Source organism: Peromyscus leucopus, chromosome 6, assembly GCF_004664715.2.
Source record: "Peromyscus leucopus breed LL Stock chromosome 6, UCI_PerLeu_2.1, whole genome shotgun sequence".
NCBI classification, from domain to species: Eukaryota; Metazoa; Chordata; class Mammalia; order Rodentia; family Cricetidae; genus Peromyscus; species Peromyscus leucopus.
This window is the reverse complement of record NC_051068.1, coordinates 16557409-16582660: the sequence shown is the minus strand read 5'-3', so window position 1 is coordinate 16582660 and position 25252 is coordinate 16557409. Positions and strand designations below refer to the sequence as shown.

Here is a 25252-nt window from a genome sequence, read left to right as displayed (position 1 = left end):
CCCAGGCCTGGCTGGACTTCTAAAGGTCAAACATTCTTTCTGAAAGATTCCTAGGAAATATTGTAAGTACTTATCCAAGATGCATCACATTCTAGTCTCCTGTTTGTTGTTTCAATTAATTAATTAGTTAATTTTATATCCCAACTTCAGTTTCCCCTCCCTCCTCTCCTCCCAGTCCCTTTCCATCCTTCTGCCCTCACCCTCATCTATCTATTCCTCCATTTCTGTTCAGAAAAGGGCAGGCTTCCCATGGAGATCAACAAAACATGGCATATCAAGTTGTAGTAAGACTAAGCACCTCCCTATGTATTAAGGCTGAGCAAGGCAACCCAGTGTGAGAATTAGGGTCCCAAAAGCCAGCCAAAGAGTCGGAGACAGTCCCTGCTCCCACTGTTAGGAGTCCCACAAGAGGACCAAGCTACACAACTGTTCCATATATGCAGAGAGCCTATGGCAGTCCCATGCAGGCTCCTTGGCTGTCAATTCAGACCCTGTGAGCCCAGGTTAATTGATTCTATGGGTTTTCTTGTGAAGTCCTTGACCCCTCTAGTTCTTACAACCCTTCCTCCCTTTCTTCAACAGGATTCCCCGAGCTCAACCTAATGTCTGGCTGTGGGTCTCTGTCTCTGTTTCCATCAGTTTCTGGATGAAGCCTCTCTGATGACAACTGGTCTAGGCACCACTGGAAGGACATCTAATATTGTAAATCTCTGGAGACTTTAAGTCCTTGGACAACACATATACAGGCTATTAGCATGGTGGTGCCAGACAACATTCTGAAAATGTATTTAGGCTTGTTGTGATCTGATGTATCACTCCCAGATTGATATGTTGAGAACCCAGCTTCCAAGGTCATAGGATTACCTTTAAGAAGCAATTAAATTATGAAGATTTCACTTCATGATTGAGATTACTGCCCTTATAAATGAGACCCCAAGCAGCTTGTGAGCATCTTGTTCCATGTCAGGAGTAAGATGATGTTCTCCCAGGAAGCAGAGTCACACTAGACCCTGAATCTGCAGAGCCTCGATCTTGAATTTTCCAGCTTTCAGAGAGCTGAGAAATAAAATTCTGTTGCTTATAAGACAACTTTATTACATCATCTCGTGCATTCTTTCACAGCATGCTGTTTCCTCAGTGTCTATATGTGTGCTATGTTTAGAATTTTAAGATGGGCCGTCTAATGCACGCTTCCCAGGTGCTCAGCACACTTAATCGTATTAATTCAGGCTTTTCCTTTAGTCGGAAAATCTTCCAGACCTGCTTCAGGAATAATCTCTCATCCACGAGCTCTGCATTATTTTCTATATAGGACTCACCATATTGGATATATTGAATATGGAAAATCGGCTTGCTCTTTCCAAATGAAGGCTTAGAGCTATCTGGGGTGAATAAACTAGTTGTAACTGGAAGTAAAAGAAACAATTGCTGGGGAAGATCAAGATTCTGGGTCTACTAATTCATGCTTTACTAGTTGACTGCAGGGCAGAGCACTATTTACTACCCACCGCAAGGCATAGTTCTTTCTACATCAACATTGTTAAACATGCTCCTCTGGTTCTAACTCCAGAGTAGAAAGTGAAAGGAGGAAAATGCAGTTGAGTAGATGTGGGTGGGAAAAAGAATGCCTAGGTCAGATAGAAGGAGATGCTATTATTTGTGGTCAGAAAATAGACAAGTATGAGTGACCGAGGAGACGTGGGTCTTAAAGGAATGCTCAGGGGTGGGGCACAGGGAAATGGGTGCATCCACATCATTGCAGTCCTTTAAGAGTCAGGCGGGAGGGTCACCTGAGTCTAGGAAAAGAACAAAACAAAACAAAAGTAGTCTATAGAAAAAAAAAATCAACCCAACAACAACAACAGAACAATACCCTGGTAGAGGTGCTGAAATGGAGGCTATGAGGAGCGGCTAGGTCCCTGGAGAAGGGATTCCACCGAGGTCATGAAGAGGAAGGCAATGGGACAGGGGTATGGCCATGGGAAGGGTGGCAGGCAGTTTTGTCTCCTTTGCCAGAAAACCATCAATCTACCGGACCTTGTCAGGACCAGACTAAGCATGTGGCGCACAGCAAATTACAAGCCCTGCACAATCACATTCCTTCTCCACGTGATCGGCTTCTTCTTTCTCAAGACCTGATCCTGACGTTTCCTTCTAGAACACCCGTGACTAGGACGCCTCTGTCCTATTGCCTCATCGGCAGGCCCTGCGGGCGCCTCCCTCCCATACCAGCGAACCTAAGAATGGCACCGGCTGCTTTTCCGGCGTCACTTTAGTCACCCTGCACCTAGCAAGTCTCTTGCAAGTTACAGGCTGGGCTTGGAAACGAAACTGTTTCCAGAGGCTTTGACATAGTACAAAACTGCATCTGCGACACGGCCATCTGGAAACAGTCATTAGCACTAAACACTTGAAAACAATCTGGGAAAGGCCCTCAGTGCCTGACCGACGCTCAGCGTGCGGTGGAAGACGCTGTGGGCTGTGTTGTGACAGTCCCCGGCTCCCCAGCCCCACCCTGGCTGCGGGATCCGAAGCGGGTACTGTACAGGGGAGAATGGACGTGGACCAGCCGCGCCCCACGCAGGCGCAGGAGCACAGAGGCTAGGACGTGGCAGGGCGTGGCCTGATAGGGGGCGTGGCCGGGCCTGAGACTTAGGGACGTGGCCGCGGTGGGGGCGTGGCCTTGCCTGGGGACGCGGTCCTGCAAGGAAAGTTTGGTGGGTAGTTAGGGGTGCGGCCAGTGCCTGGGACAAGGAGGAGCTTGCAGTGTAGTGTAGTTGGGGGCGGGGCCTTGGTGGGTGTGCGGCCTTGCAGGGGCGTGACGTGGTGTGGCGGGGCAAGGTCGGGCTGGGCTGGGCTGGCCAGGGCGTTTCCGTTGCACGGAGCCTCGGAGAGTCGTGCCCTGTTCCTCGGCGTGTGCATCGGTCCTCTTCTCGCCCGCAAACCTGCGCTCTACCTTCTCGGTGAGTGGCGGTGGTTCCGGGAGCAGCTCCTCCACGGTGGGAGTGGGGTGGCACGGGGCCCTTTTTTGGGGGAAGGGGACCGGGGCTCTGGTGACCGTCTCTCTCTCCCCCCGCAGCCCCGGCTCGCTCCTGACCGACAGCATCATGGCCCAGGTAAGCCGGGCGCCTGCGACCAGGGCAATCGGGACCTTCTCCAAAAGCAGCAGAGCTAGGGGAGGTGACGCTGCTTTCGGAGTCTCTGGGTCTCTGCTTTCCCCTCTCACGTCCTGTTCTGTGCCCTCTCCGTGACCTCTTGCTGTTCCCCTCCGTGTCCGCTCTCCTGTGTCCTCCCTCGCTCCAGAGTGTCCGGAACCAGCTGGTGTTTCTCTCGGTACATGTGAACCGGGCCGCCCCAAATCCAGAGTTGCCAAAATTAGAACCCGAGCAGGAACAGTTCTCTTGGTCATGTGAGGCGAACGCCTTTGGGCTTCCCTTATTTTTTATTTTTCCCGCAGTTTCCTGTGTTTGAATACTGGGTGTGCGCTGGCGGTTTCCATGGTGCTTCTGGGGAGTTTTTTCCAGCACTCAGCGCAGTTTATTTAAAAGGAACCAACTGTTCCCCCCCACCCCTCTCCGCTAAAGGCACTGAACCAAAGAGCTGGTTTTCCAAATTAATGAACTCGCGAAACGAGTTCTGAATTGAATTTACCTTGGGACTCTTTCAGAAGTTGACTACCTAATAGGTTTTTGTTGTTGCTATTGGGTTTTTTAAATATATATATATAGCTTTTAATATTTGTCAAGGTGTGTCAAAGAAAAACTAATATACAGTAATTTGTCTTTTGTTTTGTTGTTTTTCGAGACAAGATTTCTCTGTGTAGCCCTGGTTGTTCTAGAACTTGCTCTGTAGACCAGGTTGGCCTTGAACTCACAGAGCTCCACCTGCCTCTGCCTCCTGACTGCTGGGAGTCAAGGCCTGCGCCACCACCATCTGGTTTGTATAGTAATTTTTAAAAGTTGATCATGTGAATAAGTTATCATTCCTAAAATATTTCACCCTGAGATCAGGGTGGTTATACCTGGAATCCCATGACTTGGGAGGTGGAGGCAGGGGATCAGGAGTTAAAGGTCATCTTTGGTCATCAAGAGCCTTGGCTATAGGAGACTGTCTCAAAAACCAAAAGAACAAAAAGTTTCCACCCCTAAACTAATTGCACACATCTTGCCAATCTAATTGGCTTGTCAGAGTCCAGACTATCGTTAGCCTACTCAAACAATGCCCCAGCACATACACACACTCTCTCCCATTAGTTCAGTAGTCAGGTTGCTTTGGTACAATTGGGTAAGATTTCCTGGCCCTTTCAAGAGAAAATGGAGGGATTAAGATGATGTCGAACCTTCATTAAGTTTCTACAGTCCTGCCATTCTTCTGCTTCTGCGCTTTGGTTTTCTCATGTTACCTCCAGGGGACTGTGGATTTAGGTTCCTCAGCATAAAGTGTGTGTTTGTGGGATTAGCCCTACTCCTCGGAGTCTCTCCTGTCTTCATAAGCTGTGTGATGAGAGACATGGTAATTAGCAAGCCTCTCAGAGCACTTCTCTTTGTCCTTGCCCATTTGGCTTGTTCTTGTAAATATCCCAGTGATGTCTCAAGTGTTTTTGTTTTGACAAAGTCTCCATGTGTATGTAGCCCAGGCTGGACTGGAGTTTGCTTGTACTCTAAGGGTGGCCTTCCTCTTTCTCTGAGATCCCCTTGCCTCAGACTACCAAGTGTGGAGATGACAAATATGTGCCACCACAGTCAACTTGAAGTTTCTCCATCAATTCCTTTCTGTTACATCCACTCTTTATCCAGGGCAGTATTGGAAACATTGTAGGATGTTGACATTTTCACAGCTTTGTCTGCAATCTGTGGAAACCAGAGAAGTAAAACATTTTGTTAAAACATTTCAGATTAGAATAGTGTTTGTTACCTTACATTTGCATTTGGTGACAAGCAGAATGTCCACATTGTATAACTGCTATCCCTCCTTCTCCCTAGTGGTTTTGGGGAATAGACCTCAAAGAGCTCACTGTGGCCTTGAACTTACTATGTAGCTGAGGATGACTTTGAACTCCTGATCATTCCACTTCAACCTGCCAAGTGTTGGGATTCCAGGTGTGCACCACTATGCCTGGCTCTAACTGCTTTGCTGTCTAAATCCTTTGGGTTCTCGTGTCATTGTAGGAAAGCTGGAGCTTCGTGTTAGGTTTCAGGGCGTTTCTATGGAAGGACTTTTGTTGACCTAAGGGGGTGGGAACCAGAGATTTCCATTTCATGGCATCTGGAAAGCAATGGTATTAGATTTCTATCTTAAAGGAGTGTGCTTCAGCAATTAAAATTTTATTGTTTAAACATTAATATCTCTTGCTTATTGAAAACTTGAAATGTAGCTTCCTACTACAGTAATTCTTAATGTTTCTGAACTTGGAATATGTATTTATATCTTCTATATTGACAGTTTCCTTTTGTGTTGGGAATGCACCATATACGAAAGTGGAGCAATCCAGAACCAGGTGTTTAGGCAGATTGAGGATTACCATCTTGCTAAGAATTAAGTGCAAAGAATTGGTTGATCTCTGGTGATACCTTGGACTTCCATCCCTCCCCTTCATTTCCATGCCCCTTCCCTCCCCACATTCCTCTTTGTCCCTTATATATGTATTGTTAATTTTTCAGTTACATATTTTATTTTTTATTAATTAAATTTCTTTGACAATTTCATGAATGTACATGGTGCATTCTGATTATTCTTTCTTCTCTTTGAACTCCCTCCCAACTCTCCCAACCCCACCTCCTCACTACAGGCCCTTTTCCCACATTCATGTCTTTTTTCTTGTTTTGTGACCCAGTGAGTTAAACCAGGGCTGTCTGTGTGGACATGAGTTTGTAACAACCTATGGAGCCTGGTGGGTTTACTACTGTAATTTTCTTTTTCAATTAAATTTCACCTCAATTGTCATATCAGAATAGGGAATAAAACTGAGGCAGAAGATCATACTGAAAGCTGTGTAATTTCTATTATCATGTTTGGCAAATACACTCAGAACTGGAAGAATCCATAGAGTAACACCATGTGATCTGCTCTTAAATCGGTCCTGCTCCTGGTCCCTTAGCATCAGTGGATTGGCTATTTGATGGAGGAAATAGTTTAATGATGGCTTTCTCAGTCTTCCTCAAAGAAAACACAGTTGCTAATTGTATTTTCTATGATAACTAGGAAAAGGTTAAATTACAAATAAACTTATATGTACATATAAACAGTTAGTTGACACTAGTTAATTTTTTAAATGTATGCTTGAAAGTATTCATTTGAATCAGTTGTATATGATTTTAAACTGTAATGCCCCTTGTTATTTTAGTATAACAATACTGCTGTGCTAGTCACAAATTACTATGATTTTTGGATTAGTAGTAACATTTTCTACTATAGTAAATTTGAATGCAAACTAATTCAAATTATTTATTAAGAATTAACAAAGCTGTTAAATTTGCCTGAATTATTTCTATGTATGAAATAAAGTAGAATATGTATGAATCATTTTATCTTTTTCTTTTTATATCCAACTTCTTATATAAATGTAATTTTTTTTTTACATCTTAGTAATGTTTCTTCAGTTAGACTTACCATATATTGGGTTAAATTTTAAAAATTGGGTTCCAAAGATTTTCTTTTTCTTAAATTTTATGCTGTTGTCTTAGTAGGGTTATTATTGATGTGATGAAACACCATGACCAAAAGCAACATGGGAGGAAAGAGTTTATTTTACTTACAGTTCCATATAACAGCTTATCATTAAAAGCAGTCAGAGCAGGAACTCATGCAGGGCAGGGACCTGGAGGCAGGAAATGATGCAGAGGCCATGGAGGACGCTGCTTACTGGCTTGCTCTTCATGGCTTGCTCAGCCTGAAGTTTTTATAGAACCCCAGACCATTAGCCCAGGGATGGAACCACTCACAATGGGCTGGGCTCTTCCACATCAATCACTAATTAAGAAAACACACTGAAGGTTTTCCTACAACCTGATCTTTTGGAGGGTTTTTCTCAGTTGCGGTTTCCTCCTCTGCAATGACCCTAGTTTGTGTCAAGTTGACACAAAACTAGCCAGCACAACTGACCCCTTGTCAACTCGACACACAAACACATCACTGTTAAGCCACAATCTTTCTTTTCTTGTTCATCCGCAAGATCACACATAAATATCAACATTACAATATAAACATTCCAAATTTAAAAAATCTTTTATTTCACAGTTGATAAAAATTCAAACAAATTCGTTCTCTTTAAAAATACTCAGTCTTGCCAGGCGGTGGTAGCACACGCCCTTAATCCCAGCACTCGGGAGGCGGAGGCAGGTGGATCTCTGTGAGTTCGAGGCCAGCCTGGGCTACAGAGTGAGTTCCAGGAAAGGCTCCAAAGCTACACAGAGAAACCCTGTCTCAAAACACACACACACACACACACACACACACACACACACACACACACACACTCAAGTCTTGCTGGGTGGTGGTGGCACACACCTCTAATCCAGCAGAGCCAGGTGGATCTCTGAGTTTGAGGCCAATGGTCTACAGAGTGAGTTCCAGGATAGCCACAGTTACACAGATAAAACCTGTCTAGAAACCCCTCCCTCAAAACCCCCCCCAAACAACGACAACAACAACAACAAAATTCAACTTAGTCTCTTTTAAAAGCCAAAGTCTGTAAAACTGCAAAATCTCTTTAAAAGTTAAAAGTCTCTGAACCATGGGATTATCTAAAAATAAAAAATAAGTTAAATACTGCCTCACTTAAAGAAGGAAGAACCAGGGCACAGACAATTTGAACAAAGTAAAACCAAGCTTCAGAAGTGTAAATAACTCAATGTCCAGTGTCTGGGATCCACTCAAGATCATCTGGGCTCCTCCAAAGGTCGCTTCTCCAGCACACACAGCTTATCTTCTAGGCTCTGGCTGGCTCCGCTCCACTTCTGCTGCTGTTGTCCTATGGTACTGACATCTCCAGAAATGAGGGAGTCCCTTGCTACAGCTGGACTGCACTTTCACCAATAGCCTCTCCTGGGCTCTCTACAGCACTCCAGCCATGCCACAAAGTACCAAGCCTCAGCTGCCCTCCATAACTTCCTCATGCCTTCAAAACCGGTACCACTTGGATAACTCTTATATTACCAAGTTTGGCTGCCAGTGTAAGATATAACCTTGGCCACCTCTGGACCAGAGCTTCAGTATGTTGACCCTTCAGAAACACTTCTAGAACATTTCACCTCAATGACGCTGGTCTCTTCTTAATCACAGCTAATTCTTCATGTCCAGCTGACCAGCATCCATTGCCCCTACAAAGCAAGGCTTTTCTTCAGTGGTTCTGGTCTCTTGCTAGTCACAGCCAGTTCTTCAGCTCCAGCTGACCAGACACCACAGACTCTACTTTCTACCCAGTACAGTCTTTACTTCCCTCTGAAATGTCACAAGTGAGGCCTCCATCATCTGCATTACTCTCAACATTCTTATCTTCCAAGCTCCTACAGAAAGCTCACCAAGCTTTGAACACTCAGTGGCTTCTCTAGTCCAAAGTTCCAAAGTCCTTCCACAGTTCTCCCAAAAACAACATCAGGTCTGTCACAGCGATCCTGGTACCAGCTTGTCTTAGTAAGGGTTACTGTTGCTGTGATGAAACACCATGACCAAAAACAATGTGGGGAGGAAAGGGTTCCTCACAGTTCCATGTAACAGCACAGCGAGTTTTTCATTTCATTGTCTAGCTAGAGCCAAATTAATAGGTATTCCAATTTACTTTAAATACTTAAAAGTTCATGGGCTCGTTTTCTTTGGCTTGGAAAAGGAATTGTCTGTATTTCATACACAAATGAAACATTTCATAAATTTAATTCAGTTTAAGAATGTAATTTTCACATAATCAAATTTTAAGAATTTAATTTTGAGCAGTCTGAACTTAGTTTTATTACTTATGCTGTTCTTAAAGAGTTAATGTATTCACAACAGCAGGAATGTCATAAAGACAAAACTGGGCTGCATAAATCTTCAGCAGAAACTTCAAGAGTATCAGTTACCTCTGTGGTATATATTTAAACTGTGTAAAGATTGGTTTGAAAATTTGGGGGTTAGTTTAGAATTGTGGGCTCATAATAATAATTTACAAAGACCCTTTGCAGAGCTGGCAGGATCAGGGTAAACAATGAAATTTTCCATGAGTTCATTACAGAGGAGTCTCTGGACATTGACTCAGACCCAGATCAGTTTTTTCTATAGCTCGTCTCAGGACCTTGGATCAAGGCTCCCTGTTACCCATGGCCTCTGCTGCCCTGGCTCAGTCTGGTGCAGTTCCTGATCCCTCTGACTCTGAGATTTGGATTCTGGGAAAGCCAGTTGGCTGCTTTGCAAGCTACTGCTCACCTCATTGGCACCATCAAGCCCTGATCTCCTTACTGCTTTTCCCAGCTCCTTGGAAGACCTGCTCCAGTGCTTAGCGATGTGCGGTCTGTGATTTTCTTCCTATAATGACTTCAGAGTACAAAATAGAATAAATGTATTTCTACATCATAGATCCATTTCTGAAAGACACTTTGATTGTGTAACTGTTTACTATTCTAAATTTGTACAAAAGCACTAATCGAATTAGAATTTAGTGCTCCTAAGATCTTTGATTTAAATATATTTTGGATCCATCCTTTTTATCTAGTGATTTACACAGTATGTAAACATATAAGCCATTAATTCTTTGGAAGGAATATATACTGTAGTTAGCTCCATTTCCTTGGATTCCTGTTTCTGTTATTTTTATTTTCCATTTGTGTGTGCATCCTGAATGTTTGGATATTTGTTTTCCCACTCTGTCCTGGGTCTTGTAAGACATAGAAAGTAAAATGGGAACTATGACTAACATTTGTTGCTAGTATAGATGCGTTGCCAAACCCTCTCCATGCATTATCTAGTACTTGTGATATGTTTTGGAAATATGTATTACTCTTATTTGAGGTTGCTTTGCTGGCATGATTTGTGTGGGATAACGGAGGGGAGGCATCCTTTGTAGCCACAGCAGGAACAAATGCAAATGCTTAGGGCATGGCTAAGACTTGAGCAGGCTGTAGCTTCAGGTAGCACTGCCAGAGTGACTGTGGTAAGGGAGGCCAGTGGTTCCCTGTTTGGGGATCCCTGGTGGCTAGGCAGAGCCAGACCCAAGTAGTAGAAATTGCTTTCTAGTTTATGGAGAACCCTTCAAAGGGTTGTTAAAGGTGAGTATCCCTGGACCAGATTTGTGTTTAAGGAAGAGTGTCCTGGTGCTAGCATGGTGACTGCATTTCTGGGGGTTGTAGTAGACGGGTTGCTGTGTTGGAGTTGCTTGGGAAACTGGATCACTTAGGAACCTGTTCTGATAATCCTGGGGACTGCTCTACTACCACCAAGGAAGTAAACTAGGCAGTGGCTAGGACTTCATTCTTATTATTATTATTATTTAAAGACAGGGTCTGACTCAGGCACAGGCTTTACATGACTTTACAACAATCCTCCTGCATCAGCCTCCAGAGTCCTACGAATACAGCCATTAGTCATCATGCAGGGCACAGCTGAGACTGGATAGGAGTGACCAATGGGAGAAGGGGACGACTTTGATAAGTGAATGAGGTGATGTTTGATGAAGAGTTAGGTGCAGATCAGGATGGCTGGCTTGCTGAGCTTGGGTGTAGACAGAGAAGAGAGGAGTGGATTTGTTGAATTTGAGTTCCTAAATATTTTTTAGGTTCCCAGCATCCACATCAGGCAGCTCACAACTACTTGAACTCTAGTTCAAGGGGATCAAATGTCTAATTCTGGTCTCTGGGCACCCATACTCCTCTGGTGCATATAAGCTCACACAAGTCTACAGGCATACACATAAGTTAAAAAAACAAACAAACAAATAACACTTTATTAGGGGCTGGAGCGTTGGCTCAGTGGTTAAGGGTACTTGCTTTTGCAGAGGATCCGGGTTTGCTTTCCAGTAAAGTACCCACACTGCTTATAACCATCTGTAGGTAGCTCCAGTTCACAGGGATCTGATGCCCTGTCCTGGTATCTGTAGGCACTAGGCACTCATGTGGTGCACATACATATACGCAGGCAAAACACTCATATACATAATTTTTAAAGAACTGTTTAGGCTGCATTTCCTTCTACAGAGCAAGTGAGAGGACTTACTCTCTCTAAGTCCTCTCACTTGTGTTGATTTTGATATTGTTTGTCTCTGCCTGTAACCAAAACAGCACTGGACTCTTTTCTACCCTTGCATAGTTTAAGTCATACTCACTAGATTTGTACTTCTTCAGTACAAGAGGAAATAAAGCTTCATGCTGTTGACTCTTCTATAAAGCAGATTGTTTTCTGATTGCCTTGCACATGAATTGGTTGGTTATTGCTTGCTTTCAAGTGTTGTTCATAGAATGCCCTACTGAACAGTTAGGTGAAGCAGCAGACTCTCCCCCACCTCAAGGGCTCATGGGAGCGGAAGCTCTTGCACACAACAACAGAGGAGGAGCCATCCTTACTGTGGGCAGATTCTAAGAGCATTCCTTTCATTTTACTGATATTTGTCCGTGGAAGACATTCTTCACTGGCAGGAAAATTTAAAAACAAAGCACATAACATCAAGGAAATACATACCAAAGATTTTCTTTTTTTAAACTGATATTGGGGACAGAACTCAGGTCCTCGTATATACTAGGCAAATGCTTTACAATTGAGCTGTGTCCCCAGCCCTGTTTTTGGTTTTTATTTTGAGACATGCTCTCACTAAGTTGCCTGGGCTAGCCTTGAAATCATTCTGTTGCCTTGGACTCTTGCCCTTCCTGTCTCAGACTTCTGAGCAGCTGGGATTATAGGCATGTCCCACAAAGCCCAACTAACAGACTTTTAAGTCATGTTTACAAACCCTTATTTTGTCATTGGAACTTTCTACCATTGTGCAAATAACTTAAATAACGTGTTTTACAGTGATACTTTTGTTCCTGACCTTAGGAAGGAGGTCAAAAGTCGTTGGATAGTTGGACCAACTGCAATGAAACAAAGGAGGAAGGAGGGAGAAAGGGAGAGGGAGTCTTGAGAGCGGGAAGCCAGCTGTGATGCAGGGGCTTGAAGCTAGCATGCCTCTTCTGACAGGGCCAGAGCACGGGCTGGGATTGTGTCTGACCTGGATGTGGTGTACCCCTTGGTCCTATTAGAAGTTATGACTTTTTTTTTTCTTAACTTCATTTTATTTTGCAGTGCACAATCATGTCAGGCTGACTTTTCCATCTTTTCTTGATCATCCAGTTATTCAGTGATTAAGGTTTTTTTTTTTTTTTCCCTCATCAGTTAGTTGCAGTATTACAGGAATATTAGTGGACCTTTAGTTTGTTCACCCAATCGGATCTTCCTGCTTCACTGGAAGGGGGCGCAGAACTCTCTGTCTTCCTGTCTCCCCACCTTTCCAAGCAACAAAATTATCGAGCTTAAGAGTGGACATTTTTAAAGAGTTAAAAAGTGAATTCTCTGTTTTGAACAGGTGTTGTCCAAGCAGCTCGAGTAGTTCCTTTTGAGGGGAATTGGTGGTGAGAGGAAAGAGAAGCGAGGATCAGTTGAGGCTGATGAGGCACCAGAACCCACGGACGAAACTTATCCTGCTTGACTGGAGGGATTTCAGGAAATGGGGGCCTCCTGGATGAGTCACTCAGAATCACATTGCAGTTTGTGTGGGTAGCAAGGGGCAGGCAGAGCCCTAGCCAGGGCTCTGTCCTCATTACTCATTTGTGTGACTCACATCTGGTCTCCTAGGGTTAGCCATGTGGCCTTGCTAGCCCTGGATGGAATACAGCAAAACTGCATCACAGTTTCTAGAAAGCTCTCGAATATGTGGCAGGAAGTGATTTCTTCTAGCTAATAGCTGAAATCTTTAAGGATGGTTTTCTTCCTTACACCTCTCAAGAAGTTTCCTTCAGTCCTTAGGGTCAGATATATTTTTTGTGACAAGTGACTTCTATCTCTTTTTTCGACCTTGCCCATTTTTAACTCTGTTTCCTTGCAGTTTATTCATAACTTACAAAGCAGATCAACATTTCTTCTTTTCAAAGTGTACTTTACAAACTGTTGTTTGTGAGAGGTGGTTTTCCTGAGACAGTCCACCTCACTGTCTTGCAGCATACTTTGTCTACCACAGGGATATACCTGCCACACCTCCTGTCCCCTTCCTCTGGGCAGCTCTTTGGTCTGCCCCCCACCTCCTTTCTTCTGTGTGCTGGATAGTTTTGTGTTAACTTGACACAAGCTAAAGTCATCTGAGAGGAGGGAACCTCAATTGAGAAAATGCCTCTATAAGATGGGGTTGTAATCTAGCCTGTAGGGCATTTTCTTTTCTTTCTTTCTTCCTTTCTTTCTTCCTTTCTTTCTTTCTTTTCCTTTTTTTTTTTGTCCAGAGCTGAGGACCGAACCCAGGGCCTTGTGCTTGCTAGGCAAGCACTCTACCACTGAGCTAAATCCCCAACCCCAGGGCATTTTCTTAATTAGTGATAGATGGGGGAGAGCCCATCCCATCATGGGTGGTACCGTCCCTGGGCTGGTGGTCCTGGGTTCTATAAGAAAGCAGGCTGAGCATGAAGAGCAAGCCAGTAAGCAGCTGTCCTCCATGGCCTCTGCATCAGCTCCTGCTCCAAGTTCCTACCCTGACTTCCTTCAGTGATGAACAGGGATGTGGAAGTGTGAGCAGGATAAACCCTTTCCTTAAGTTGCTTTGATCATGGTGTCTCATCACACCCTATCTAGAACATTCTGGGAGCCTCTTTCCCTCCATCTTCTTGCCTTGGGAGGCAGCACAACACCACATGATTAAGGAGCCCCAGGCCCATGGCGTGAGTCAAGTCCTAACTACTGTGTACTTGTTTCACGGTTACCGGGTGATCTGCTAAGCTGGAGTCATTTTTAGAGTTGGGTCTCACTGAGACGATCTACGGGACCCAGCACAGCACCTGGCTCATTCTTGTCCTCAGCAGGTAGCTGTTGCCATTCTGATCCGGATCCTTCTTCCACCCACTTCTTCCCACCTTGTTATTGTGGTTTGATGTCCTGCTTCCTCCCCATAGCCTAGCCACCATCTGTATGACCTGTCACTCAAGCCTCCCTTTCCCGTGTTGCTGTGGACAGATGCAGTCGGCTGTCCAGGTCTGAATTTCAAACCAGCACCAACAGCTCCGACTCTGCTCCTGCTCATTCCCCTCTCATGTTATTACCAGCTACATTTGTTCAGCTCCTTCTTCCTTTCTCTTGTGTTAGTCTCTTGGCTGTGCTCATATGTATATGTGCTGAGCAGAGCTGACATTGTTCCTGGCTCCATTGTCTGCAGTGTTCCTTGTTGGCTGCAGGATCAGCTCTGTGCCTGTTGTGTGGCATTTGTAGACCTTTCCCATGTTGACTCTGTCCAACCTGATTCTTTTTCCAGTCCATTGTAGCAGTTAACCCTTTATCTGAAATAACAGATCATTTTATTCTCATGTACTTTTGTGCATGCTGACAGCTAACCCCTGCAGTTGTCTATTTTTGTGATGTTGGCAAATTTACAGGTAACCTTTAGGTCTGTCTTGGGTTATCCCCCTCAGTTTCTTCTCCTCCCCCTTCTGCACTTTCCCTCTCACCCTCTCTCATGTTTGTGCTCACATGTGTGGCCCTCATCAGCCTCTGCACCTGTTTGCTCCGCTGCACTTGGAGCGTGTCTGTGATTTTCCTGCTTTGGGAATCCGAGAGATTAATAGAAGCACTCCATGGGGTAAGTCAAAGCAGGAGGGCTTATAAAGAAGAGTATCCTTCACGGTACTTGTCTGGCACACAAATGGCCAAGTATTTTCAGAAATCGCTGAATGGTCTCAAGATCCCCAGCTCTACAGGACGGGAACTCAGTATGAAGGCTGTGTAAACCCAGAGCTGTGCTTCCAACTGAGTGGTTAGGGTGGGACATCACATTTTAATGTAGGCTCAGTGTGCTTCAAGACTGAAGTGGGAGAGGCTTAGCAGGGAAGGAAGCCTGCAGGCATGCCTCTGGGGAGCAGGAGGCCTTGGTTGGGCGTGAGGGAGATGAGGGAGGTGCCCTGGACGCTATTGCCAGTGGCTCTGGGTTTCTCCTCCCCTTGACAGGCCCTGCCACTTCTCCCCTAGTGCTTCCTCCCCTTTCAGGTGGATCACAAGTCTTACCAGATGGTAAATTTACTTAGAGGTCAAACACAACATTGAGCAAAGGGAGACTGGACTGTCGATGTTACTGGCTTTTTGGCATTAGTCACAATGTGAATAATACTGTCCTTCTGTCTCAGGTTCTCAGAGGCACCGTGACTGACTTCCCTGGATTTGATAGCAGGGCTGATGCAGAAACTCTTCGGAAGGCCATGAAAGGCTTAGGTAAGTTAAACCTTTTCATTCTCAAAAACCAAAAAATAGGGTGGGAGGTGGGTACAAATGCATTCAGATGATGACATGGTATCTTAGACCATCCTGAAGTCTCTAGATTCATTCTCTAGAACTGGGTAGGCAAATGACATCAGCTCTGTGCTCTGAGGGCACCAGTCTAGCTTACACACAGTGTGAGGCAAACTCAGTGATTTTGCCCATCACATGTCCACTTCTCCTGCTTAAGGGGCTCTTACATCACTACAGCCACCATCACTACCGCCACCGCCACCATCATCACCACCATCACTGTCACCCACCACCACTACCACCATCACCACCACCATCACTACCATCACCACCACCACCATCACCACCACCATCACCACTACCATCACCACCACCATCACTACCATCACCACCACCATCACTACCATCACCACTACCATCACCACCACCATCACCATCACCACCACCACCATCACTACCATCACCATCACACCATCACCACCACCACCATCACCACCACCATCACCACCACTATCACCACTACTATCACCACCACCATACTATCACCACCACCATCACCACTACCATCACCACCACCATCACTACCATCACCACCACCATCACCACTACCATCACCACCACCATCACTACCATCACCACCACCATCACCACCATCACCACTACCATCACCACCACCATCACCATCACCACCACCATCACTACCATCACCACCACCATCACCACCACTGCCACTGCCACCAGCACCGCTACCATTGCCACCACCATCACCATCCTGCACCCCAGTACCTTTCTAACCAGTTGCTAACCTCTTGAGGGTTTTTGTGTGTGACTGATCTACTCTCAGGCTCCTACACCGGATTTGCCACTCTCCTTACCTTGAGAGGTTGCCCATGGCATCTCCAGGCCCCTTTTCAGACTCATCTCCCATTACTGTTTGATATCTCTGGTCCAGCCAGGCCTGGCTGTCTGCTATGCATGCAAGTCCCACATTTTTCTATTCTGTGAGCTTTGTCCTCATTCTAAGCCTGTCCCTATGTGGCTGCCCCTCAGAAGTCTTCATCTTTCAAGACACTGTTGGGTACTCCCTTCCTCCAAACTCCTTTCTTCTCTTGTTAGCCAGGAGACCTGCCTTTGCCTCTCATGTAAGACTTGGACCTCCCTAAGGAACTTGCCATTCTGCTGTAAGTTTAGTAATCTATAGGTTTTTAAGTTTCCACCCTAAATTATCTATAACTCGAAGCCAGGCACTATGTTTTTTTCTTCTCTTATAATAATAATAAATAAATAATAAAAACCTCCTGTAATACCCAACTTTGTGAATAGCTATTACTGGGGTAACTATGTAACTTTGCATGAAAGATTGGCACACCGAGATTTTAAAAGCCAAGAGTGTTTGTCCATCCGTTTTAAGTCCAATTGAAAATAGGAAGTTTGTGTGTGTGTGGTGTTTATATATATATATATATATATATATAAATATATATATATATGAGAAATAAAATACTTTAAAAATTCTCAGTTTTATGTGATTTTTTTGTGTAAGATGTGTTTTATGTTTTCATAGAGGGCATTGAGAGCACAGAGTGGCTGGTGAGCTAATTGGAAAGGTTGCTTAGAAAGTGGGTGTGTGGGAGGCCAGCTTTCATTGCTAACCATCAATTCCAGGCACTGATGAAGAGACCATCCTGACCCTGCTCACATCTCGAAGCAATGCTCAGCGCCAGGAAATTGCCGAGGAGTTTAAGACTCTGTTTGGCAAGGTAAGACCACAGCCCATCGAAGGTAGGAGGGAGAGTCCGGCTGTGAGTTTTAAAAGACTTTGTGAAGTCAAACAATCTGTAAGGCATTTTTTCAGGACCCTCCTCTCCACCTCTGAGAATCCTTAATGCCCATGTCCTCAAGAGTGGCACAGTGCTCTTCTGTAACTTGCTTACCTTCTTCTGACTAGGTTAAACCATTCCTGGATGGTTAGAAGATCAATAGATGACAAATAGAATACATGCACTGTACCAACAAATTGTCACACTGTATGATTTAGAAGGCAATGGAAAACAGCCTCACAGTTGTTTCCTTGCATCATGCTTTTGGGGTGTAAGGTATCAGCGGCCCCATATTGGTCCCTGCCCTCTTCTTTCCTCTCTGGTCCATTATCTGTTTGTTAGATATATGTAGCTAGAGTTTTTCTCTCCGGGTCCTGCCAAACCCCAGCAGTCCCGTAGTCCACTTATAAAATAAACATACAAACGCTTATATTATTTAAACTGCTCGGCTATTAGCTCAGGCCTACCATTGTCTAGCTCTTATTCTTATACTCAGACCATTCCTGATAATCTATATGTCGCCACGTGTTCTATGGCTTTACCTGCTGCCTTTACATGATGCTCCCTGGATGGCAGGCTGGCATCTCCTCCTCCCTGCCTTCCTGTTCTCTCAATTCTCCTCTCTGTTAGTCCCACCTATACTTCCTGCCTGGTTACTGGCCAATCAGTGTTTTATTTATCAATCAGTTATCCACAGCAGATACATGCTTGTATTGTAATAATAGGTGTATGCCTCTATTACAACGATTTTAATACATTTTAAATTGTTTGATTTCAGTTCTTATTTGATTAATAATTCAAAGTAAAAATTGAGATCTTACTGAATGAGAGGACATGTGAAATACCATAATGTAGTCTTGTTATTCTGACAATTTACATTTGTCATTTCCCTGAGAAACAGATGCATTGGAAAACCAGAGAGTGTCCTTTTGTGTTGCTGGGGATACATTCCAGGGCTAGTGCTCTCCAGAGAGCTGCAGTGTAGCCCATTGGTAGAAGATGTCTAATTCCAATCCTGCTGCCTGGTGTGCTGGGGAAACACTGTGTTCCTTCTCATAAATGACTGCACATGTTCCCACACTAAAGATGCCTCTCGCCAGCATATGCCTCTCAAAGCATAACAATGTTCATCGACTATGTATTGGAACATTAATATTATATATTAGAATTGGATAGTAAAAGAAAAGATATTGTTTGGATATTGTAGGCTAAATCTTGCCCTTAAAAAATATATTTGTGAGTTTGAGGTGTTTTTTAAAATTTTTTGTGCTTTTTTTTTTTTTTTTTTTGGTCTTTTTCCTTCTGGTGCTGGAGGTTCAGCCCAAAGCCCTGTACATGTGACACAGTGCTCTGCCACTAAGATATGTTCTAGATCTTTGGAGGAACTTTTATAAGGATATTTCTGAAAGGATACTAGAAAAAATATGTATGCTGAATATATGCTTTACATGACCCAGGTGCTCTGCCACAGAGCAACATTGCTAGTTAAGTTTTTTGGGTGTGTGGGTGAGTCAGGACAGGAAACTTGGGATTCTGAGGTATAATCTTACTATATAAAGCTGAGCATAGTGTTGTAAGCCTGTAATTCTAGATACTTCAGAAGTTGAGATGGGACCACAAGTTCAAAGTCCACCTGGAGCCAGGTGTGGTTTAGTGGGCTTTTAATCCCAGCACTTGGGAGGCAGAGGTAGGTGGATCTCTATGAGGTTGAGGTCAGCCTGGTTTACATAGTGAGTTCCAGAATGGCCAGGGCTACATAATAGAGAGACCCTGTCTCAAAAAAAAAAAAAAAAAAAAGAAAGGCAGGAAGAAGAAATAATAGTAATAAAATCATCATCATCATCATCATCATCATCATCATCATCATCATCCTACCTGGGGTACAGAGTGAGTTTAAGACCAGTCTGGACAGCTGGACAGCTGCCTCAAAATTTATAAAGGACTGAGAATGCAGACTGGCTGTAGGGTGTTTTCCTGGCATGAAACGACCCTGGGTTTTATCCTATTACCTACATTCAAGAGTCATGTTTCCAGGCTGACTTCCTGCCACAGCCTCCCATATACTGGAATTACAAGCATATGCTACCACGAATATTAGCCTGCTCTATAAAGTTTTCCATATTATTTTAACTCTTGAAGTTAAGGAAAACAGCTTTAAACACCTTAATCAGTATATATTGCAGTTTGAGGTTTGGTTCAAATGTCGAAGGTACACTCCTTAGGTCGTTGGTTAGCACAAATATCTCCTGTAATACTTGAAGAAGCACCATAGAGAATGACTAGAGCAAAGGGCCATCCTTTCTGTTTGGGATGACCATGGTCACCAAATTTGTATCTTCTGAGGTAGGACCTTCTGGATGACCTGAAGTCTGAACTAACTGGAAAGTTTGAGAAGTTAATTGTGGCTCTGATGAAGCCTTCCCGGCTCTACGATGCCTACGAACTGAAGCATGCTCTGAAGGTAACAGGGGCAGGCGAGGGGCGTTCCTGTCGTGCATAGAGCTACTTTATGCTGGTAATTAGCCTGTGCTTTATCTGACTCATTTCAGCAAAGGATGCTCAGGAGACAAAACTGTGGGAGTCAATAAGGGGTCAAGGGGAACAAACTTAACTTCAAGGGATGTATCCCTAAGCATTTGGGGAGAGGAGAGACTGTGCTGACTGTTCAATATGCTGAGCATTTAACTGTTCTTCTACCAGCTCTTCTAAAGCCTGGAGTTTCTCTGTTGTTAAAGGCCATTGCTGAACCCATACAGGCTTGTCTGTTAACCATTTTAAAGGTAGAGCTGTTGGTATTTTTGGAAGATTATCAGTTGTTGTGCCCTGTTCTTGTATAATATGGATGGCTGGTGACCACTCAAAATAATGCCTTCTAATATTTCTCTCAGAAACATGTGCTAGTTTATGATTTGTTTCTGAGATTGGAGGGATTTTAGTCTGAGTATTCCATTGTTGCAACAAGTCTCGACCCCACAGGTTCATAGCTATGTTAGCCACATATGGTTTTAATTTTCCTCTCTGTCCTTCTGGACCTATACATTCCAGCCATCTTGCACTCTGTTTCACCTGAGATAATGTCCCAATTCCTAACAGTTGAACGTTTACCTCCTGAAGAGGCCAAGTTGGATGCCAAAATTCTGGTGCAATTATGGTAATGTCCGCACCTGTGTCTACCAGACCAGACAACAAAACACCATTTATTTTTATCGTTAATTTTGGTCTCTGTTCATTAATAGAAGTTTGCCAAAAAATTTTCTTTATGTTTTCTCCTGAATTTTCTATTCTCTCTGTTTCATCATCCTGACCAGCATGATTTATTCCAATAGTCATTTGGTTATTTAATCGCTCAGAGCAGGGATTTCCTCTACAGCTGCAGGAAAGGTTTGAACTGGCTTTGCTATGGGGGCCTGCATGAGGCCCCTCCGGGAGTTTCCCGAAAACTGAGGCAAAGGATTACCCTGTCTGTCCTTTGTTGATCTACATTCATTGGTCCAGTGTTTTCCCTTACCACATGTGTCATTCAATCTTCACATAGAGTTAAACTCAAAAATATTGCCTAAAATTTTAGTGTGCTGGAGTTTTATACTTTCAGTTCACTTTTAGGCTATGGAAATGTTACTGATGAGATATTTTAATTTTTGAAATAGAAAGTTGGTAGTTGACTGTGTTGACACATTTGCTCAGACGGTGACAGGAGTGCCTTGTCCTTGGTGGGTTCTGAATCGGTAGACAAAGTAAGCAGCTCAGGGATTCTGCTCACACAGCAGAAGAATGGGAATTACCCAGTCAGGAGACTGCATTTTCCGAGTCTCCCTGCTGTTTTGCAATTACAGTTTTGAAGTAACTGAGACCTGAGGACCTTGAGAAAGGGGCCTTTTAACAGAATACATCTCAAGCATTGTTAGCAACTCAGATTTTCCCATAGGGATGAACTTAGGTATTTTAGTGCTTGAGTTTTTACAAAGAAGCAGAAATAGAAAATATGCTGTCTTAAACAGACAAACCTAAATGTAGCTGTATTGCTGCTTATATGTTCTGATGTAGCAGTGCAGGCATGACTTTTATAAGTACAGAAAAGGAAACCAGCTAGAATTACTTTTTAGAAAGAGAAAGTGAGTTCCAGCAAGTGGTCTCCATTGTCAGCCATCTCTCTGTTCTGCTACCTGAGATGACCTACTTAAGCAGTAAGGGTTTACTTTGGCTAAAGTCCATAAATAACTGGCCCCAAGGTTTTTGGCCTGTAGCCAGGCAGGAAGCCAGAGATAGAGAAGAGACAACTGTGGTCCCACCATCCCCTTTAAAGACATTCCCCCGGTGACCTAAAAGCCTCTTAAAAGGTTTGGTTAGCAGTGCCTAGTGCCACTCTGGGCACCAAACTTTTAACGTTTGGGCTTTTAGGGGGACAGCATTAAAGATCTCAACTGTAATGGTATGTTTGATGGACATAGAAAAGTAAACTTTATTTTTCATTCAGCAAAATAAAAAGTAAAATAGAATTGGATTGTCTCTGGAAAGAAAATTAGTGTGGAATTTCTTAACTCTGTAATAATAGAACATGTATACAAAGAAATCCATGTTATGTTGGATATTTTTGTAATTATGTAATTTGGATAACATCCAGGGAAATAGCTTTCTTTTTTTTTTTTTTTATCTTATTGACATGTTTTCTCCACTAAAACTAAATCTTCCAACAGGGAGCTGGGACCAACGAAAAAGTACTGACAGAAATTATTGCTTCAAGGACACCTGAAGAACTAAGGGCCATAAAACAGGTTTATGAAGAAGGTGAGCAGTTGGAGTTCATTGCCTTCCCTTTGTCTACATGGATGCAGTCCTGTGTAGATCAGGCATCAGGCTGTACATGATAGTTGAGTGAATGAACTGTAAGTCAAGCAGTCTATTCTTCTCATTCAATAAAAAGCAGACAGCAAACAAAATAATAGAGGAACACACTCCGCCTTTTTACTCCCATTATAGTCATTGACAGCACCTGTAAGGGAGATGCAGTTTCTTTTTGCATAGGACTTGCAGACACTATAGGAATAGACTGGCTTTTTCTTCCATATTAAGTTTCTTCAAATCAATTCAACTTTACACTAGACATTAAGAGCTATGTAGAAGACATTTTGGGGAAAAGAAAGAAAGACTGAAACCCTTTTCCAGACTGGACTTGATAAAACATTGATAAAGGTAGGCTGTCCATCTGCTGGGAGTGCTTGGCTAACGTGTCCTGTATTTTAGTTGTTATTTTTAGTGTGGCCTACTTTGTGTGTGTTATGTGTGTGTGTGTGTGTGTGTTGTGTGTGTGTGTGTGTGTGTGTATTTTAGTCTAGTCCATATTTTAATGCCTTGAATGTATTCAAGTCCATGAAAATGAAGGAAGAGAGTTATGATCGTGTCAGGTTTTTCTGTCTTTGGACTCGGCTTGGAATGTTAGCCAGTGGCTGTGGCTCTCCAGTAGGATTAGCTTATAGAATTTAGATGTGATGCTGTTAACCCACAAGATCAGAACAGTATGAAATTTAGGACAACTAAATAACTACCCGAGTCTCTCTTTCCAGCTTCTCCTTGTAGTCAAGATGGTTGCTGCCACTATGGCAGAGGTGATACACATATCTCACAGTGGCAGTTTATTTGATGTGATCTTCAGAGCTCTCCATCTAGGGGCACTGATATTGAGCACTGAGCATCTGTGTTGCGGTAAATGTGCATGCTGCATCCCGTTGGGTGTGTTACTGGGCATGGCTCTGTGTCCATTGCTGCCCCGAGAGACATAGAAGGCATGCACAGCACAGCTCTTGTCCTCAATGAGATTATAGTCAGTATTTAAATGATGGTGAAATTTAAAAAGTCATGCATGAAGAGTATTAATTCAGGATACAGACAGGAGGGAGAGGGCATCGTAGCTTTGGGTGTTAGGTGAGGCTTCATAATGCAAACAAGATAGTTGAATTTCAAGTGTAGGTGACATACTAAGCATCCATTGAAAAATGCGTGGAAGAAACGGGCTGGGTGTACACACATGCACACACAGTGCTGCACTGTTTAGCTTTAAATGTGGGACTTCTGACATTTGCAGTAGCACAGGTCAACATAGAAGGCATTATGTACCTAAGTGAGGTGAGCCGGGGCAGAAAGTCAAACACTGCATGACCTCACCTGGGGAGAATCCAACCAAGTGATAAAACAGATAAAGCTGTTAGTAGAGAGAGTAATGTGGTGTTTGCCAAGGCTGGACAGGAGGGACAATGAAGAGAGATGATGATGGTGCTCGTTGTACAGTGCGGTGGGGTGCACAGGTTCTGGGAGAAGATGATGGTGCTCACCGCACAGTGCAGCAGGGTGCACAGGTTTTGGGAATCTGGCTATAGCATGGAGACTATTCATAGCATTATATCATATGCTTGAAATTTTCTAGGAAACTAGAAATTAAGTGTTTCACCATTCATAGAAAACTACATGGTGGTTAGTTAGTTTGTGGTAACCATTTCACAGTGTATCAAGCATGATGTATACCATAAATACATCCATGTTTTATTTATTCCTTGTAACTCAGCAAACTGAGGAGGAAAGGCTAAGATGGGTCTTCAGTACCAAAGGTGACTCTGATCATCAGTGGCATGGACCCTGCGTCAAGGACAGTAGACTGAGAGAGCTGACAGAGCCTGACTCTAGGGAAGGGCAAATGTGTGTCTGTTATGGAGATAAACCACACTGGGTAGGTGGGCAGTCCAGGGGATTTGCATGCCTGGATGATGAGCGTGACCTTGGGTCGGCAGTATAATGGCTGATGGAATCTGAAGGAGCAGTTGAAGGACTGATGGAGATTTGAGTGTAGATGTGTATTGGATGAATAGCTCTGCAGGGAGGCAGGGAGGAGGTTGTGCAGTAATTATGGCACCACCGAGGTTGCTGGGAGGAAGGGGCGTGAAGAGTACAAACCAGGGGAGCAAATGTTTGGGGGGATTTGATAATTAGTTGCAGGTGTTGGAGTAGAGGAAGGAATCAGATGCCCACAGGTTTCGTATTTGGGTAACTGGTTCTAACATGCAAAAAAAAAAAAAAAAAAAAAAAAAAAAAAAAAAGAAGCACCAGACTTTTAAAATAGTCCCGCTTTCAAACAATGACTAAGTATTTTAATGCCTTATAGCGGGAACATTTTAAAATAGCAGTTTGAGAGTTAGTGAAAGGGTATATGACTCAGTAGCGCTCAGCTCTCCCCTTCCTATGACCTTGAGGTGAGGAGTTGGAACCCGAGGCAGGAGGGGTCATACTTTAAACAGTCATTGCTGTCTGTCAGAAGTAACTTAATTGCTGCAAAGGAAAAGTATCTTATTGGTGGAGATAGGACCATGCAAAGACAAGAATTCAGAGGATGGAAAACATCTGGCAAAAAATAAATCACATAAAACATTTGAGAGAAGCAGAGCTTCATGATTATCACGCTTTCAAAGCCTTACACTGTCATTCTGTGTCTGCATATTACTAATGACATTTAGAGAGAGCATTTCTAAGTGGCTGTCATAATTTAGGCTTGAGTGAATGCTTTTGGGGACATTAATGTAGCCCATTTTCATCCAGCCGCTCACTTATTGAATTTGAGCACTCAGAGATGGCCTAGAGAAGATTTTTGTTAATCAAATATAACCTGTCTTCCTGTATGTCTTGTTCATTTGACTAATGGGGCAGGGTTTTTCTAGTTGAGAGATGCTATGAACAAGTGTGAAATCATTGTTTTGCAGAATACGGTTCCAGCCTGGAAGATGATGTGGTGGGGGATACCTCAGGGTACTACCAGAGGATGTTGGTGGTCCTCCTTCAGGTACTGCTAGAGACTTAACATGGTTGATTAAGGAGTTGGGTTGGAATGGCCTACCTGTATTAAGGCCACTTAAAAGTCTTTCAGTAATTACTGGTATGTGCCCATTCCCACTGTGATGGCCACATGCTGCCTGTGCTTGTTTGTGTCTCAGAATATCTGATTCGGACTGTAAATAGCTAACTCATTATTCATTTCG

General features: G+C 43.6%; 1 protein-coding gene across 1 annotated transcript in view; it reads left to right on the top strand.

Annotated features, from left to right (window-relative positions):
- Positions 1-2772: 2772 nt before the first annotated feature.
- Anxa5 (annexin A5) overlaps positions 2773-25252 on the top strand; it is a 31198-nt gene continuing 8718 nt past the window's right edge. The window contains exons 1-7 of the mRNA XM_028858500.2: positions 2773-2963; positions 3080-3116; positions 15312-15396; positions 17080-17174; positions 19582-19695; positions 21929-22019; positions 24977-25056. Coding sequence (XP_028714333.1) covers positions 3108-3116; positions 15312-15396; positions 17080-17174; positions 19582-19695; positions 21929-22019; positions 24977-25056 — 474 coding nt within the window. The 5' untranslated portion in view covers positions 2773-2963; positions 3080-3107. The remainder of the gene's footprint in view (positions 2964-3079; positions 3117-15311; positions 15397-17079; positions 17175-19581; positions 19696-21928; positions 22020-24976; positions 25057-25252) is intronic.